This window comes from Corvus kubaryi, unplaced genomic scaffold (genome assembly GCF_017639235.1).
Source record: "Corvus kubaryi isolate FWS band 111438036 unplaced genomic scaffold, C.kubaryi_AGA036_p1.0 37149, whole genome shotgun sequence".
Lineage (NCBI taxonomy): Eukaryota > Metazoa > Chordata > Aves > Passeriformes > Corvidae > Corvus > Corvus kubaryi.
Genome location: NW_024581039.1, coordinates 422,100 through 437,800, shown reverse-complemented (window position 1 = coordinate 437,800; position 15,701 = coordinate 422,100). Strand labels below are relative to the sequence as shown.

General features: G+C 44.3%; 1 protein-coding gene across 4 annotated transcripts in view; it reads right to left on the bottom strand.

Annotated features, from left to right (window-relative positions):
- Nucleotides 1-15,701, bottom strand: part of NEDD4L (NEDD4 like E3 ubiquitin protein ligase) — a 103,805-nt gene that overhangs the window by 72,976 nt on the left and 15,128 nt on the right. The window contains exons 1-2 of one of the 4 annotated variants that reach the window (XM_042021524.1): nucleotides 6,877-6,929; nucleotides 1,735-1,808 (exon numbers count right to left, since the gene is read on the bottom strand). Coding sequence is in view for 1 of the 4 variants with exons in the window: in XM_042021525.1 (XP_041877459.1) it covers nucleotides 1,735-1,808 (74 nt within the window). In the remaining 3 variants the exon portion in view is untranslated. Of the gene's footprint in view, nucleotides 1-1,734; nucleotides 1,809-6,876; nucleotides 6,930-15,701 lie in introns of those variants that run through there. The other 3 variants (XM_042021527.1, XM_042021528.1, XM_042021525.1) reach the window with 3 other exon arrangements.

The window sequence follows — 15,701 nt, the reverse complement described above, 5'->3', positions numbered from 1 at the left end:
GAAATTCCTCACATTTAACCATCACCTCAGGGCGCTCACACTTACTATTCCACTCTACATTCTAGTTACTTTGTGTCATTGTGACCATAATTCCATAAATTCCTGAACTCTTAGGAGAATCATAGGAAGCTATGAGGTCGGAAAAACCCTCTAAGATCGTTGAGTCCAGCACAAATCCACGTCCCCAAGTGCTACATCTAAATGGCTTTTAAATCCCTCCAGGGATGGGGAATCCACCATTGCCCTGGGCAGCTGTGCCAGGGCTGGGCAGCGCTTTTCGGAAAGATATTTTCCCTAATACCCAGCGTGAACCTCCCCTGGCACAACCTGAGGCCCTTTCCTCTTGTTCCCTGGAAGCAGAGCCTGACCCCCACCTGGCAGCACTTTCCTGTCAGGGTGTTGTGGAGAGCAAGGTGGTTTCCTCTGAGTGTCCTTAGATACCCTTACTTGCTAGGGAAATGATTTCCTAAGTCAAAAAGAACCCCCCCAAAAAAAAAAAAAACCCTCAAAAGCACTGAGATTTCTTTACCGTTACAATCTTCAGAAGAAAAGTACAAGTTTCTCCAGTGCTCTACACTGGTAAGAGACTTTCCTTAGATTTAATCAAGAAGGAAATGGCTTTCAGATTCTGCAAGCCCACAGGCAGTGTTTTATAATGGTAAAGTTGATTAAAAATGGTCAGGACAACCCACTGAGATGCAAAACACAATGTATGCCTTGTAGTTAATCTTTCACAGTTAGGCAGGAACACGGGAACTGTTCTGCCCCAGTTTGAAGCCCTGCACGGCTCCACCACGCTAAGGAACAGGAGCTGCTGGGGCCACAACTCTGCAACACCAACGTGTTTTCAAATGACTGTAGATTAACTCATTTGAATGATTAAAACAGATTTAAAAATACATGTAGGGAATATGTTTTTAACTCTCCGCATTTATGGAAATCCTACTGACTCAAGACCAATTTCCTTAAAATATTTTAAGGGCCACATCAACACGATTCAGTACAAATTACACCTGGATTTAGCTTCATGCATTATGAAAGATAAAAGTTATGTTGCTTATGGTCAGCATCAAAAACTGTTTGTCAAAACAGCCCATTTGGAGAAAGAAAATAAAAAAGCTTTGGTTTACCATGTTCTGCACACAGCTACCAAAGGAACGCTTGTTGCAAATTTCACCCAAAATATCAAAGTTGATTCAACTTTAAATTGCTTCTTTCATGTAGTTTTAAGCAGATACACAAGTTAATGAACAATTTGTAAGCATCATTAAAGAAATACAGGAAAACCCACAGGGAGGCTCATTTATACATTAAGAAATTAGTCATTTCAATAAAAGCTAAAATTGGATACCACTAATTTCAAACTGATAAAACCCTTCTAAAGTAGATTGGAACATTTGCAGTAGAGCATTTCGTCATGCTTAGGCTTAATAGAGCAGGAACGTCAAGCCTGAATTAACCTTCAGAAAAAGAAAATTACTGGGCTTGGGTTCATTTCAGCTTCAGAATCTGCTTCTCCCCCGGCTATTACCTGGTTGGGTTCTGCAAGCCTGGGCTTTGAGCTGCTTCCTGTGCTCACAGAGCTGAGGCAAGGAGAGGGCAGGAGCAGCCAGAGCTGCGTTAACAGTTGTGCTGATGCACACCCAGCACCTGCAGGGGCTGCAGCCCTCGCAGGGCCCTTGCCCTGCCAAGCTGATCATGTTCCAAGGATCACAGGCACTGCACAACACCCACCTGGCTCCAAAGATGTCTTTCTTTGCCAGATCAATGCCAGAAACCACCTTCACCCTGAGGACGCGAGACTCCTCCTGCGACAAAAAAAAAGTGGGTTTAATGGTTATTCTGCAGGTCACTTTGAAGATCAACAGTTGGCAAGAGGCTAACAGATAGTGGGAGTCTCTCCTAGGGAGGATTTGGAAAAGAACCACCTCTTGGAAGGCTTATCTGAATCCAACCATGAGGAATATTCGACTCCAGTCAGAGCTGTTAAGAGTTCAACAAAGGCAGAGTAAGAGTAGATAACAGTAATAACATCACAGCAGTAACACTGTAACAATAACAGCAATAAAAGTAGAAGAGGATTTGCTGAACAGGGCAATTTCACATCCTAAGTGATCCATATGCCACAAATTCATTCTGCATTGACACTAAAGGTCTTCAAACACAAGGGAAAATATTCATAACATTTTAGTTATGAGAGATGTCTGTGGTGTAAAAAACAAGGATGCATGGTTAAAAAAAATCCTTAAAATGAGTTTTTTACACCTGTCTCACCACCTTGGTGTATGTGGAGAGCTCAAAACCAGTGTTCAGTGGCAGATGGCAAGTCCTGCAGATGCACATCACTGGAGCATCAGCCTGATGCTCAGTTTATCACTTCATTACATGAAGCGCCTGAGGAACATCAGTAAAAATGGCCTTTTTTTTTACTTTATTTTTTTCCCCCTGCTTGAGCGACACAAAGAGGTCACCAAAATGAAACCTGGAAAGTCTTCTACAGAAACAGGTTCTGCAGTCCCCCATATCAGCGATACCTTCTCTTCTTTGATAAGCCTCCCAGAGCTGCAAGATACCGGATTCAATTACAGTAACTTGAGACTCCGTTCCTTGAAGCTGGTTCAGAAAACAATCACACTTTCCCACAGGTTTCTCCTGGTCTGTTTGCTTTAGGCAGCTGAAAGCCAGACACAGCTTTGTCAGCTGTCTTGGCACGGATTTTTCCAACTGAGAGGAAGGTCAGGACCAGCTCCGAAGAAAAGCCATACCTGGGCAGCCAAACTCACCCCTCTGGAAGGAGGCACGGACAGGGGATCAGAAAACAACAGTCCCATTGAATCTGTCTGGAGGGCAAGTTCCACCCTGGCACATGTCCTGCCTGAGGAACAGGGCTGCTGTAAAACAACACTTGAGACTGAAATCCTTCCTGTAAACCTGTGGTTTGGTATTCTCCCCAGCAGCACTTAACACTGCAAGGTAGTTTCTAATTAAGGGAACAGGATTTTTTTTCCCCAAAAGAGCCCAAAACTTACCTGAGAGATGAACAAAACAGCATGTGAAAAAGAACAATTCAATGGACTCACATTAGTGGATATTGAAGTTTTTTCCCATGTACCATGTGCCTGGTTTTCTAGAGGGCTTTTAATATACAAAAGGCAATGAACTTGCAAATTGTGATCAAGATAATTCCTTCAATAAGAGAAGACAGTATAGAAAAACCCAAGCAGAAACCCAGACTGTTCGGACCTCACTGAGGTAGAACTAGAGGAGAAGTTGCCATAGCTGTTTCTAGATTAACAGTGCTACTCAGATTCCCTCTAACAAAGTCCAACACCGACTTTGCTAGAGTGGCATCTTCTTCCTGCACTGAGGGCACTTCTGCATATTAGCTGATTCAAAAGAAATCAAAGAAAAACAAAACCAAATGAACAAACAACCCCCCCCACCATCTTTAAAAGAGAAAACAAGGCAAGAGGAAGTCCCACTACTGGAGGATCCCTAAATCAGTTTTGCAAGATACAAAAGATGATGCTCCAGGTGATCTAAATAGATTCTCAAAAACACACCTGAAGGGTCACATCCCACTTTAAGTACCCCAGAAGCTATGATCCTGTTCCCTCCTGCGAGGAGGCTCTCAGCCTCTGCTCAGTATTCCAATTTAACAAGCAGAACAAGAGCTTTTGCAAATGTTTGTTCCAATTTTCATATGCATGAAATATGTATACATATATATGTAATGTTAAAAAAAAAAATTAAACCACCTCAATTAGTGATAAGGTCTACCATATGTACCATATGTATTAACTTTTGCTGGCTCCTTGTGTCCCAATTTCTTCCTTTATCTCCAAGTGTGCTGTGTCTAGGTAAAAAAGGAGTTAAATTATTACAGTAACAGCGAGGTGATCTCACCTCATTGTCTACCAAAACATCAGGTAAAGGATTGCTTGGCTGGGCACAGCCTGAGACTCACAGAGCACCAATTACCTGATGCAGGTTTCCACACAGCCCTCTCTGTACAAGAAAATTAGGATTTTTTCATTTTTATTGTAAACCCAGGGCACAATGACAGAGAGCAGCCAAGACAAGATCACTAACCACAGAAAATTCTGAGCAAGAAGACCCAGGATCCAAACCCCAAATAATAAAGTGATCCCCAGCACAAGCAGAGAATGGGATAAGGAGACAGATTTGGAGGATTAAGAAAAAGCAGGGAACTGACACAGGGCAGACAGTGAGGCTGAAGGATAACAAACATACAGCTGGAGTCCTAATTTGCAAGTAAACAAACGAGCAAGCAAAGCAGGGCAACAAGGCTGATCAGAGACACAGCACGGCTCTGCGGGACTCGTGTCAGGGAAGCAGCTACACACACCACAGGAGCAGCGCGCCGAGGGAAATGAGGGCCTCCTCCAGCACCTGTGGCAGCACCATGGAACGACCATGGGCACCCTGCCCCAAGCATCAGATGCAAAGTGAAAGTTGATGAGGGACGAGCCCCTGACTGGACCAAGATGGTTCTTCTGTTGGACTCTAAAAAAGCATTTGCTTCATTAGCCCAGCCATATCTTAAAAAGGAAAGAGATTCCAGAAGCAATGGCGTAACCCTGAGTTCTCTCAGCTGAACAGCTTCAGGTCTCACATGAGCTGACACTGCTGAACACACACTCAGCCTCAAACTGTCCAGACCATGACCTGATCCACACAAAAGCCGCAGAGCACAATTTACTGGCAGTTAAGTATCCTGACTGAAAGACTTCCATCAGTGATCAATCACCTAACATATTCTTAAAATGCAATTTCCCAACACAAACTCCCATTTTCTGGCAACAGTATCCAATATCCCTTTGAGTCAGCAAGCAGTAGAGGCAACTGCACGCTCCAGGACACAATCTTGGGGTACTCCTTCCCCTTCTCCTGCACCCAAGAGACCAGCACCCACCCTCATCTGCTTATCATCCCACCCCATCCTTCCATGAGCAGCCAAATTTTCCTCCTTGCAACATCACAGAGATCATGAGGCAGGAAATGGCGAGCTGGGAACAGTTAAGGGAAGACAAGGCTTCAGAAGTCACTTGCCACTTGAGATGCCATTTGTCAAGGAAGAATCTTTTGTTCTGCTCAGAGTTGAAATTATATAGCAGAAAGAAATACTTGTGGTGAGATTAAACTGTATTCACCTTCTGTGCAGGAAGTGAACACCTGACTCTGCAATTTTTGTATTCCTGAATTCCCTGTGTTTTGTAAAGCCCATATCCTAAGCTGCTTTTTGAAGCACAGTTTGAAAGAGGAGTTCAGCTCACCCCACAGAGATATTTTTCTATCCTATTTCAACCTTGCCTGTAGCATTCTGAGCCTGGAAAGGGGCTCCAGGTGCTGCCATTCCTTACTCTGGGTGGCTCCTGCTTCCAGAGGCCAGGCTGTGCTCTGTGCAGCCCCAGAGCTGATGCTGCAGTTCCATTCCTGCCTCGCTCGGGTTTGGCACCTACAATGCAGAACACAACCAGGAATTCCAAGCAGTGCTGTCCCAATCCACTGGTGAGGCTGCTGGGAACGCGAGGCTGTGTTGCAGGTGGGGATGGCCATGGGGCTGTGAGCATTTCGGCAGCTCCACGTGCACATTCCAGCAGCTCTCCCTGCCCATGCTCCTGTCCTGCCCCCAAACATAGCCTCCCCAGGTGCTGCAGCAGCCTGCCCTGAAGGGCCTGGTTACCTATTAGTGCTGAGCTCCACTGCTCCCCACGTCCACACTGACTTCTACTTTGTCCAATCATTAACGTGAAGTTTGCGTATTCTTGCCTTCCCAAAACATGTCAAAGGTTACAGAGTTCTCCTCTTTGCTGAAGGATAACCTCTACACAGGTTGTGGTCTCTTAGCTGCAGTTCCCAGCGCCGTTTCAGAGGCCTTGGCTTACTTAGGTGGAACTAAGCTGTAGAATTGAAAGCCTATTATAGATCAAAACCCAGACTTCATCAACAGTGAACAAACCTCAATTCACCTCAGAAAATATGAAGGAACACAGATGCATTTCCAGATTTAGGAGACTTTTGTATGTATATTTATCTGTACAATTCACATTTTGTTAATTCTTTGTTAAACACACATCACATTCACTTTCTCCAGCTGCTCTGAAAAGCCAAGTAATTTCTAACACCCCTTAAAGCACTCACAAAAAGAAAACTTATTAAGTCCTGCCCTTGGATCAGTAAAATATCCTGGAGCTGGGGAGTTCAGAGAAGAGTTGTGACAGCAGAAGAGAAAGAACACAGGCCAAACACAGTGTCCCAAGCTGCCTTCTCCCCCACTGGCAGGGTCAAATGCTGCCCGTTCAAAGGGTGATCCAGGAGATGCAGCTCAGCCCACACCAGCTGAACCCACATGGAAGTGCTGTAAAACCAACCTGAACAAGCTTTGGAATACACATCTGTATGTTCTAAATGCACACTGAAAGAAAGCCACAGCAATCCAGTCTGGTGTAAGAAGGAAAGCTGCAGATGTCAACTTCCAACAGGACAGACAATCCCATGACACATGTAGCGTACGCATTAAGAGAACAGCCTGAAATAACAATCGATGGGGGTATAAAATTAGAAGGTTGACTCGTTTAAATGAACAGACAAGTGTGAAAGGCACAACGGCTGGATCAATGCAAGCCGATATTTGAACAGCTGCCATTCAAACCAGGAAGATTAAACATTTAACGTGTTTTTCCAAAGCTATATAAAACTGCCTCCGAGTCAAGCACCCCAAGACGGGCAGATTTATTCTCCTATTTCCTGAGGTGCACACAGCCGCAGCCAGCCCACGTGGGATGCCAGGCTGTCACCTGGCAGCACAGCACACCCCGCTGTCACGCCGCGGCCCTCACGACCTGCACTTACCGCGGGACCCCCACGCCGAGAGCTCCGCCAGGCACCGCCGCTCGCCCGCCGCCTCCGCCCGCGGAAGTTCAGCCGACAGAGGCAATAAATGACCATCACCAAGGCAACGAGGGGAAAGGCCAGCGAGCTTGGGTTTCACCTGGAGAGAACTTCGCCTGAGCCACAGTGGGGGAGTGTTGGTTGGGTTCAGTTTGGCTTTTTTTCCCCCTTCTCTCTGTGTAGAGACATTTTTGATTCCAACCCATGATAGGCTCCAGCAAGGTAAATTTCCACTGACTGTGAGGAGAGAAACCAGATCCCACTGGAATGCTACCTGCACGCAGACTCTGTGAATCTGGTTTCACCCACTGAGCACCTCATCTCTAGTTTTATTATATCTGAAAGTTTGCAAAACATAACATATTAAAAAAGATAACAGATCTTTAACTCAGTGTTTTGGTGGCAAAACAAATCCAAATGGAAAAGACAACAAACCTCTAGTTCAATGTTTTAACTGTGGCACTTCTGGTTCCCTGAATAAAAACCCACATACACGCAGTCACCCGAACACGCACTGCTCTTAATTCTCCACATTTGCAGGGGGAAAAAAATCAACCAGGATCTGTAGTTCCAAAGTAAAATAAAGTATGCGTCATCTACTTAAGGGCCAGTGTTGGCCACAGCAAGCCTAAAAAACATGTGAGGCTTCTCCTAAATCTCCCAGCAACTGAAACCAAGTTCAATGGCAGAAAAGTTGAGCTGATTCTTACTTTGATTTGTTGGCAGATTAAACCAACCCACATACGGCTGAGTGAAAAAACTGTGCTCTAGGAAGCTATTCCACATCAACCTCCTGCAGAGAGTATTCCCAAATTGGTTTACCTTGTTCTGACTGGGTCCTCCCTAACATCAAACCATGCTGGGCAGCCCAAGAGGGAGAACCCAAGTGGGATGCTCTGTCTGGTGGGCTGTCACCATCACGCCCAGGGAAGGCAGCTGAGAGCACCCCAAGGAAACAGCTTGATCTCTGACGACATCACAGTGACTTTCTGAAGGCCATAGCAACACAATGTAGTAAGTCCCACTATAATTCTTGCAATATCTTACTAATCTTGAAATTGTCTGTGGCAATTTTGCCAACAGTGTTTGATAAAATCTCAGTTGTGCAATGCAAACAAAACCATGCACCAGGGCTATGACCCACATCTCCACTCTCCTCTGCAAGTTCAGCATAGGAAAACAAAGTTAAAAGGTCACTTGGTTACAACTCATCTGGCTCAAGCAGGGACATTAAAATCTCCTTTCAGACGCTTCACCACAAGCAGCCTGGAAACCCAGCTCAGAACTCTGTCCTTGCAAGTGCTCATCACACTCCCCCTCCAAGAGTAAATCAAACTGTGCCTTTTCTTACCCACGGACTTCTCAACCCTTGCTGGAGGATGCAATGTGTTTGTAAAAACCCCGTTATTTTCTCCACAGGAGACTGCAAAACTAGAGCAACTAAACCTAAAAGCTTTTGGAGGAAAGAAGGCTGTGCAGTTTGGATCAGAAAGACCCTCCTGGCTACAATGCATTGGTCAGTTCATGGAGCATACATGGTCCTCCAGAGTACTCCTGGCTGAGCAAGGATTCTCACGCAGCAGGAATCAAAAGATGAAGCAAACACCAGTAGGCATAAAAAGAACTGCAGAGTTTGGAGAACTACGGTATTCATAAGCTCATACAGCAGAAAAATATTAAATGTTTTACAATAGTGATTTAGGTCCTATTTCTAGGACTTCAGACCGCTAAAGAAGAAGGACTGTATTCATGTTTTCCTTGGCTGGAATAACACAGTCAGCAGAAAAAAAACACTAGGCAGAATTTCATCCCGACACAAGTTTATCTTAGAGGGACACTATCATGCTGCTGCTCTCCCACGGGGACAAACCAGCAGAAAAGAGCACACAAAACTGGAATGAGCAAGTTAAAACACAAACATCAGGAGCGGTGGATGGGGATCAAAGGTACCTGCACATCAGCGACAGTGTGTGGGACCAGGACTCCAGATGCCCAATGCTGAAAGCACACTATTAACAGGCTCAAACCACAGTACTGCCCTCACGAAAATCTGCCTACAAGGTATTTTTACCGCATATTTTAAAAAACTAAGTGTTCCAAGTGAATTGTGATCTATTTTAATAGAAACCCACTGAACTCCACGCAGTTAGATATACTTGAGCCATTTTAGAAAGCGTGTTGAACCAGGCCACCTGTGAGCTTTGGAAATACCTAAGAAGATGCAAAAGAACTTTAATTTAATGGACTTGCTGTACCACACAAGACTTTAGTCTCCTTATTTAACTTTTAGAGCTATTTATATCACTCATTAAAAGAATTCATGTAAGCAAAACATTGTTTTCTGCACAACCTTGTTGACTGAGCTCTCCAGTGTCTCATGCAGGAATCACAGAATCATTACGGTTGGGTGAGACCTCCAAGATCACCAAGTTCAACCTTCAACCCGATATCACAATGCCCACTAACACCCTAGTTAGTGGCAGGAGGGTATATTTGCTGAATTATCTGTACATGCCTTGCATTTAGAGTCTAGGAAATTCTCTTCCCAAAGGAAACCTTTATCTGCTTTTCTCTGGACAAGAGAAGTGTTTAATCTTTGGTGGGAGAAGAGAAATGGAAAAGCATTTCATACATGTTGTTATGAAAAACCTGAACAAAGCTTTGACTAGGAGTAAGTAGTGCATTTACAGCAACCTGTGACCTGACAGTGACTCTCCTATATGAATTTAGCTTTAAAAATGAAAAAAACCCATGAAACCACCCCAAAAAAACACGCTCAATCTTAATATTGCATGAGACACCAGCACCAAGACCATCTGCATCCAAACTGAACATTAACTGTGAATTTCAACAGAGAATTCCTGAAGAAAAATCTGACAGAACTCCATCTCCTTCCCTCTGGATATACAGAAACCAAACTGATTAATTACAACCTCAAGGTTTTATTTAAACAAGTACCCCACTTTCTGACATGCACAAAGCACCATAAAACAAAGGAATGATGATTCTGTGTAAGATGACAACAGGACACTGGTCCTGACACTGGCAAAAGAACAAGGCAGGTTGGTTTAATTTCAAATCCTCATTATCCTCAGGTTAGGACCCACACTGATCCATTACTTTTCAGCAGTACTTCAAAACTTATTAGGCAAAAGAGAACCACTAAAAATCCATGTCCCCAGTGGACGTCTGACAACCACCTCCAGTAAAGAGAAAGGGTCTGAATTCCCAATTAGCAGCCTGCAGTAAGGACTCACAGAAGGACCCTACAGGAGGACTTGCTTTCAAAGCAGCTGCTCTAGCACAACACAAAAGTTTTTACCTTTCACTGAATCAACCTCTGTGGATACAATATTGCTGCTAGCAACAATTTTCTTGCTTGTTTCAAAGCCCGTGGGATACTTTTCTCTCTCAAGAAGAGATTAGCAAAAGTTCTATAAACTATGAACACCTGCAACCTTGTAGAACTATGTTTATGGTACAGTAGAAAAATATTTTGACAATGGATGTTTAGGATTTCTAGCCAATCCACCCGGGGGTGGCTGATCCTTTGTCCAATTAGACTATGAAGAAAAAAGTCTATAAAAGAGTTTGCAAAATAATTAAATAAATCAATCTTGCTGCACAATTCCTGCCTGTTGGATCTCTCCTCTCCTCCCTACGGCTGCAGGATACAGTAATAAACCTCTGATACACTTGTATTTTAATTATTTTTTTTAAAAATCATTAAACATCTTGAACTGGTGTTTCTTGATCTCATGAAATGCACTAGGCCCCTAACATTCAAACTTCTTAAAAGTGAAAAATTACACCTTACACTTAATACAATCCTCTTCATTTTTCCTATGTGAAATGGCACACAAATCCAGTGTAACACTGTATTTTAGACTATCAGTTCCCACAAAAATCCACTGATTTATCCAAGAGCCTCCATCAGTACACAGCAGACATAACTTCAAAGAGCCTCCCAGAAAGAATGAGGTCAGATGAAGTTCTGGAGGATTCTATCACCTCTATCTCAGAGTGTGCTGACAGACAGCAATTTAGACCAGGACACAAATGGGAAGGCAGTATTTGCAAATTTAAATAATAATAACACTACAAATGACAATGAGAAGACTTGAAAGCAGATAAAAGTGGAATTCCCAGAAAAATTACTTCAAAACAATTGTGGTTGGGAAACAGGCAGGTGGGAGAATATGAAGCTCAGGTTTCTCCTGAATGCAGTGATGTGCTCGGCTCCAAACAGATCCATGCCAGTGAAAGCTGCTCTGCCAAGGGCCAGCTCTGGCTGGTGCTAGGACTGCCCACCTGTACCTGGGCTCTGCCACCCTCCTGCCTGGCAAAAGCATCACCCACAACAGCACCAAAGCAATTCCTACTAACTCCAGCGTTACTGGTATAAACTGAATTTGCAGATACTCCCATCATCGCATCACCGCTCAAAACCACACGGGAGGCTCACCAGGCTGGCGAGTCTGGGGCAATTTATTGACTGTGAACTGCACAGGGAAAGCCATGGAGCTGGAATAAGGTCTGGTTAACCCTTCACATATACCACTGTGGTTATGTTCAGGGGAAAAAATAAGGAAGCTTAGCTGATGCTTCTGCACTTGGCTGTTACTGATTGGAATGACTGTCTCGGGCTGTGCCATGACAGCAGCAACTCCAGGTACCTCTCTGGACTGTTTAAAATAAGGCCAGAGAGCGTCACACATACTCTGCACTACCTGACCACGAGCCACCAGGGCCCAGGACAACCAGAACCAGTGTGATTTCAGCCCTGTGACTTTGCTTCCCATCTCCACACTGGCAGGCACAAGTTCCCCACTTGCCATCTGATGGCGGTGACTGGGCTGGAAGTTACAATGTCTGTGTGCATGGCCCAAGCAGCACCAGGCAGCAGGGCTCAAATTGTGTCACAATTTTGTTAGACACTTGGAGATGGACTTTGGTTTGGTTTGCAGAGTTTTGTGCTTGGTTTGTTCCTGATTGTGGGGTTTGTTTTTTTGTTAGATTCGCTGTGTCTGAAGATCAGGATCATACATTTCAATATGTCATAGGAAGAGGTTTAGGTATAGTTTTTCACAGTGGAAGGGCAGTATGAGAAGAGAATCTCTAAAGGATGCTCTTCCCTCTTGGAGGAAATAAACCCGCTTTTTGATGATCACCTTGTTCCTTTTCTGGAAAAGGAGGAAGACGCTCAGCAGACTAAAACTTGAACTCACCTACATTCCTGTAGTGGCCACACAACCCTGATACAGCCAAAGCACACCCCCACCCCCCCCACACCACCCCGAATTCAGCAGCAATGTTACTCTGGTTAATAATATCCCCAACTCAAGGCCAGGCTGGGCGGGGCTTTAAGCAACCTGGTCTAGTGGAAGGAAAGCGTAGCAGAGCAAGCAAAGATCCTGTATCAAACAGCGGAGGTTTAGCTGCATTCACTCCAGTAGCCCAACTAGTTGCCAACAGATCATGCAAACATGTTTACGTAACCACAATCTATATTCTTGTTAGATATTTAATGATTCCAGACCATAAACAGTCAGTGGCTGCACTGTTTAATGACAAAACACACATTCAATAAAACTGTAATCCAACAATAAACTGTGATTGGAGGCTCATTTCTAACCCAGATAACTCCAGGGATTGATTCCACGGCACACACCCACAGCCCAGAGCTGCACCACTGCCTCTTTCACCTGGAGAAAGACAGGACAGGGAGCTGCTTCAACAGGCTTTGCTGGAAAAACCTTGACAGCAGGAAATCTACACCAACTGACAAGAAAATGCCAGCGTGACTCTTAAAACCTGAAATACCTCTGAACTTCTTCAGTCTCAGAAAGACACAAGGCTCGGGTACCCTGGGTGATGGACACTCAGCCAGCTGGGACATGCCAGACTGGGAGAAGTGCTTGCCAGAGGGAAGAGCTGGTTACATTGCAATTACTTTGGGATACCAGAACCCACATGTCACCTCTCAACAGCCCACAGAGTGTCTGATGTGAGCCACTGCTCTTGTTACTGCTCTACAGACTGGGAAAAATAGATTTACTTGTGTAAGACTGCCTCAATGGGCAAAGGGTGCTGGGGGCAGAAGCAGAAAAGGCTGAGGGAGGTGGGTTTGCCCAGACTGGAGAAGGCAGTAACTCTTAATTCCTATGGATCACAGCCTGACATCTGCAGGGAAGTCAGCCTGTACTTTTCACTTTTTAGCTGCTGTAATAGCTTACCTGCAGTAGCTTAAGCTCAGAGCAGAAGTCAGGAATGTCAGTTTTCACAGAGACACTTCATTTTCTGACACAGTTTGTTTTGTTGCATGAATCATCCTATTATCCAACCATAAATTAAATTAGAACTTCCAGCTCTTGGCTGCAGTTAATAATTAATGTTACTGTATGAGTTTCCAACCTCCCCTGGTAAAGCAATTCTTCCAAACACATTAACATTTCAGTGAGTGGTGCTGTCAGTCACTCCAGCAGTTCACTCCTTTGGCCTCTCTTCTTCATCTTGATCAAGTTCCTTTTTTTAAAAGAATAAGAAGTCACAGCCTCTAGCAGTACCTCTTCTCCATTAAGGCTTTGCTCCCCAAGCATTTCTTATTTGGGGGAAGAATCACTCCATTACAGCCTCTGCCCAGAACAGGGGAGAAAAACCAGCCACTCAAACCAGTGCAGAGGCCACATTAAGGGGAAAGGCATCTACTCTCACCAGAAACATCTCATGTCAGGCTTTTGGATCCTGGTTGTAGTCCTGCTGTTTCCAACCTACTTACACTCCATGTTCTACCTCCTTCTCCCCCTTCCTTTCCTGCTCGCTTTACAAACACAGCAGCCCTTGACAAAGATTTGACTCTCTTTGTTCATTATGGGTATTTATTTGTCATCTAAATGGATAGCCTAGAGCTAGCAGGCTCTTTCTCCTGAGAACTATGGTGTCTCACAAAGAAAGAGAAAACCGTTCAGCTACTAATCCAGGCTTAAGGCTGACAAGATTTGGGCAATTCAGCAGGAACAAACACAGCCCCTCCTGGCTGGAAGGACAAATCCCACAGTGGACGTCTTCTTCACTCCTTCTCCAGTGCATCCACTGACATACAGGGATAGGTTATGAACAGTCAAAGATGAGAACAGAATTTAAGGTGGTGTGAAAAATAACCAGAGTAAAAAAAAAAAAAAATTAACAAGAATATGCCCAATGCAGGAGACTGAGTAATTCTGCTGCAGAAGTTCTCTCCTAAGCATACATGCATTGAAGGTGCTTTTCAGGAGCAAGAAAAGTAGGTACTATCTTAATTTAAAGGCATTTTTTTTCTTTTAATGGAATATGCTTATCTTTTACACTCTGTAAAAGAACAGACTCTAAAGAAAAACAAATACTGTGATAGCGATACTGAGCGCTTTTTTGACTTGTATCAGTAATTTCTGTACATATATTGATGGTGGAAGGCTTGGAAGGGTTTTAGGGGGGGTTGGGGTGTTATTTGCATCAGTTGTTGGATTTGGGGTGGCTGTTTGTTTTGGTTTTTAGTTGTATTAATTGCTTATGGGGAATTCCTTCAAAATTTGTGAAATTCTATCAATAAATGGATTGTTGCTGGACCAAGCTCAGAGGTTAGCTCAGTCACTTGTTCCCAGAATGGTACTTGACACTGACTAGACTAAGAAACACTCATTAAAATATTCGCCACTCATTATCTAAAACAAAGGCTGCACTTTGTGTCCTGCCAGGCATTCTGGATGCAAACTGGGGCTCAACGCCCCAAACAAAAGGCACATTCACAATCCATGTTTTGCAGAAGCGCTGCAACAGGGTCAGTCATTCAGCATCCCAAAGCAGGACCTTGTCCTGGGGAAGCACAGATGCATGTTCCTCAAAGAGGCAGAAAAGGAAGGGAGCAGAGGGCACAGCAATGCTGAATTCCTCAGGCAAGTTACAGGCAATGGATCAGCTTCCACAGCAACCAGTTGCATAAAGAAATTATTGCTTCTACCTGCTTATTCTTGACCCTGTACCACATTGCTACCAGCAGAGATGGTGAGGTACACACAGGGCTGGTTGCTCCTGACACCACAAGGACTTCTAGAGAGCTCAGTCAACAACCTCGGGAACAAAGAACGCGATTTTTCTTCCAAGACCACAAATGCATATTACAGTGACTGAAGTACAGTAGTGAAGAGCTCTTGGGATCACACAAATTAACAAAAGTCTGAAGAACAAACTCGGTTTCCTCCAGGCAGGTTTAAGTGAAGTCACATCCCCTTCCAGAAGTAACAAGATGATCTACACAAAGTCCAGTTTTGCTTCTAAATGGTGACCATGCTGTACAAAGCAAAGGGAGAGAACCAGCTTGGAGCTGCAGAGCCCAAACTGCAATGGTACAGAACTGCCTCCTTTAACAGGCTCCCAATGGAGCTCCACAGCAACATACAACGTTAGACATTCCGTGCCATGGTATTTGTCCTGTATGCAAGCTCATACTGCAGCTGCTTATACTGAATACAGCAAAACCTGCTCCAAAGATCAGGTAACAGCTCCAGAAAACACAAATGCTGGTAAGGAACTTGTGACACTAAGAAAAGTGCTGAAGTGGTCATCAAGAAGCAAAGTTGACAGACACAGCAATGCCCTGAGGGCAACTAAATCAAACCAAACCACCACACTGGGGTCAGCAGTTTGGTTTATGAAGACTTAAGTCTGTGTTAAAGCACAAGACCCAAAACATGAATGAGGGTGTGTCTCGGTTTTGAAAGACAGGTGTCTGCTAAGGAAGGCAGAGGCCC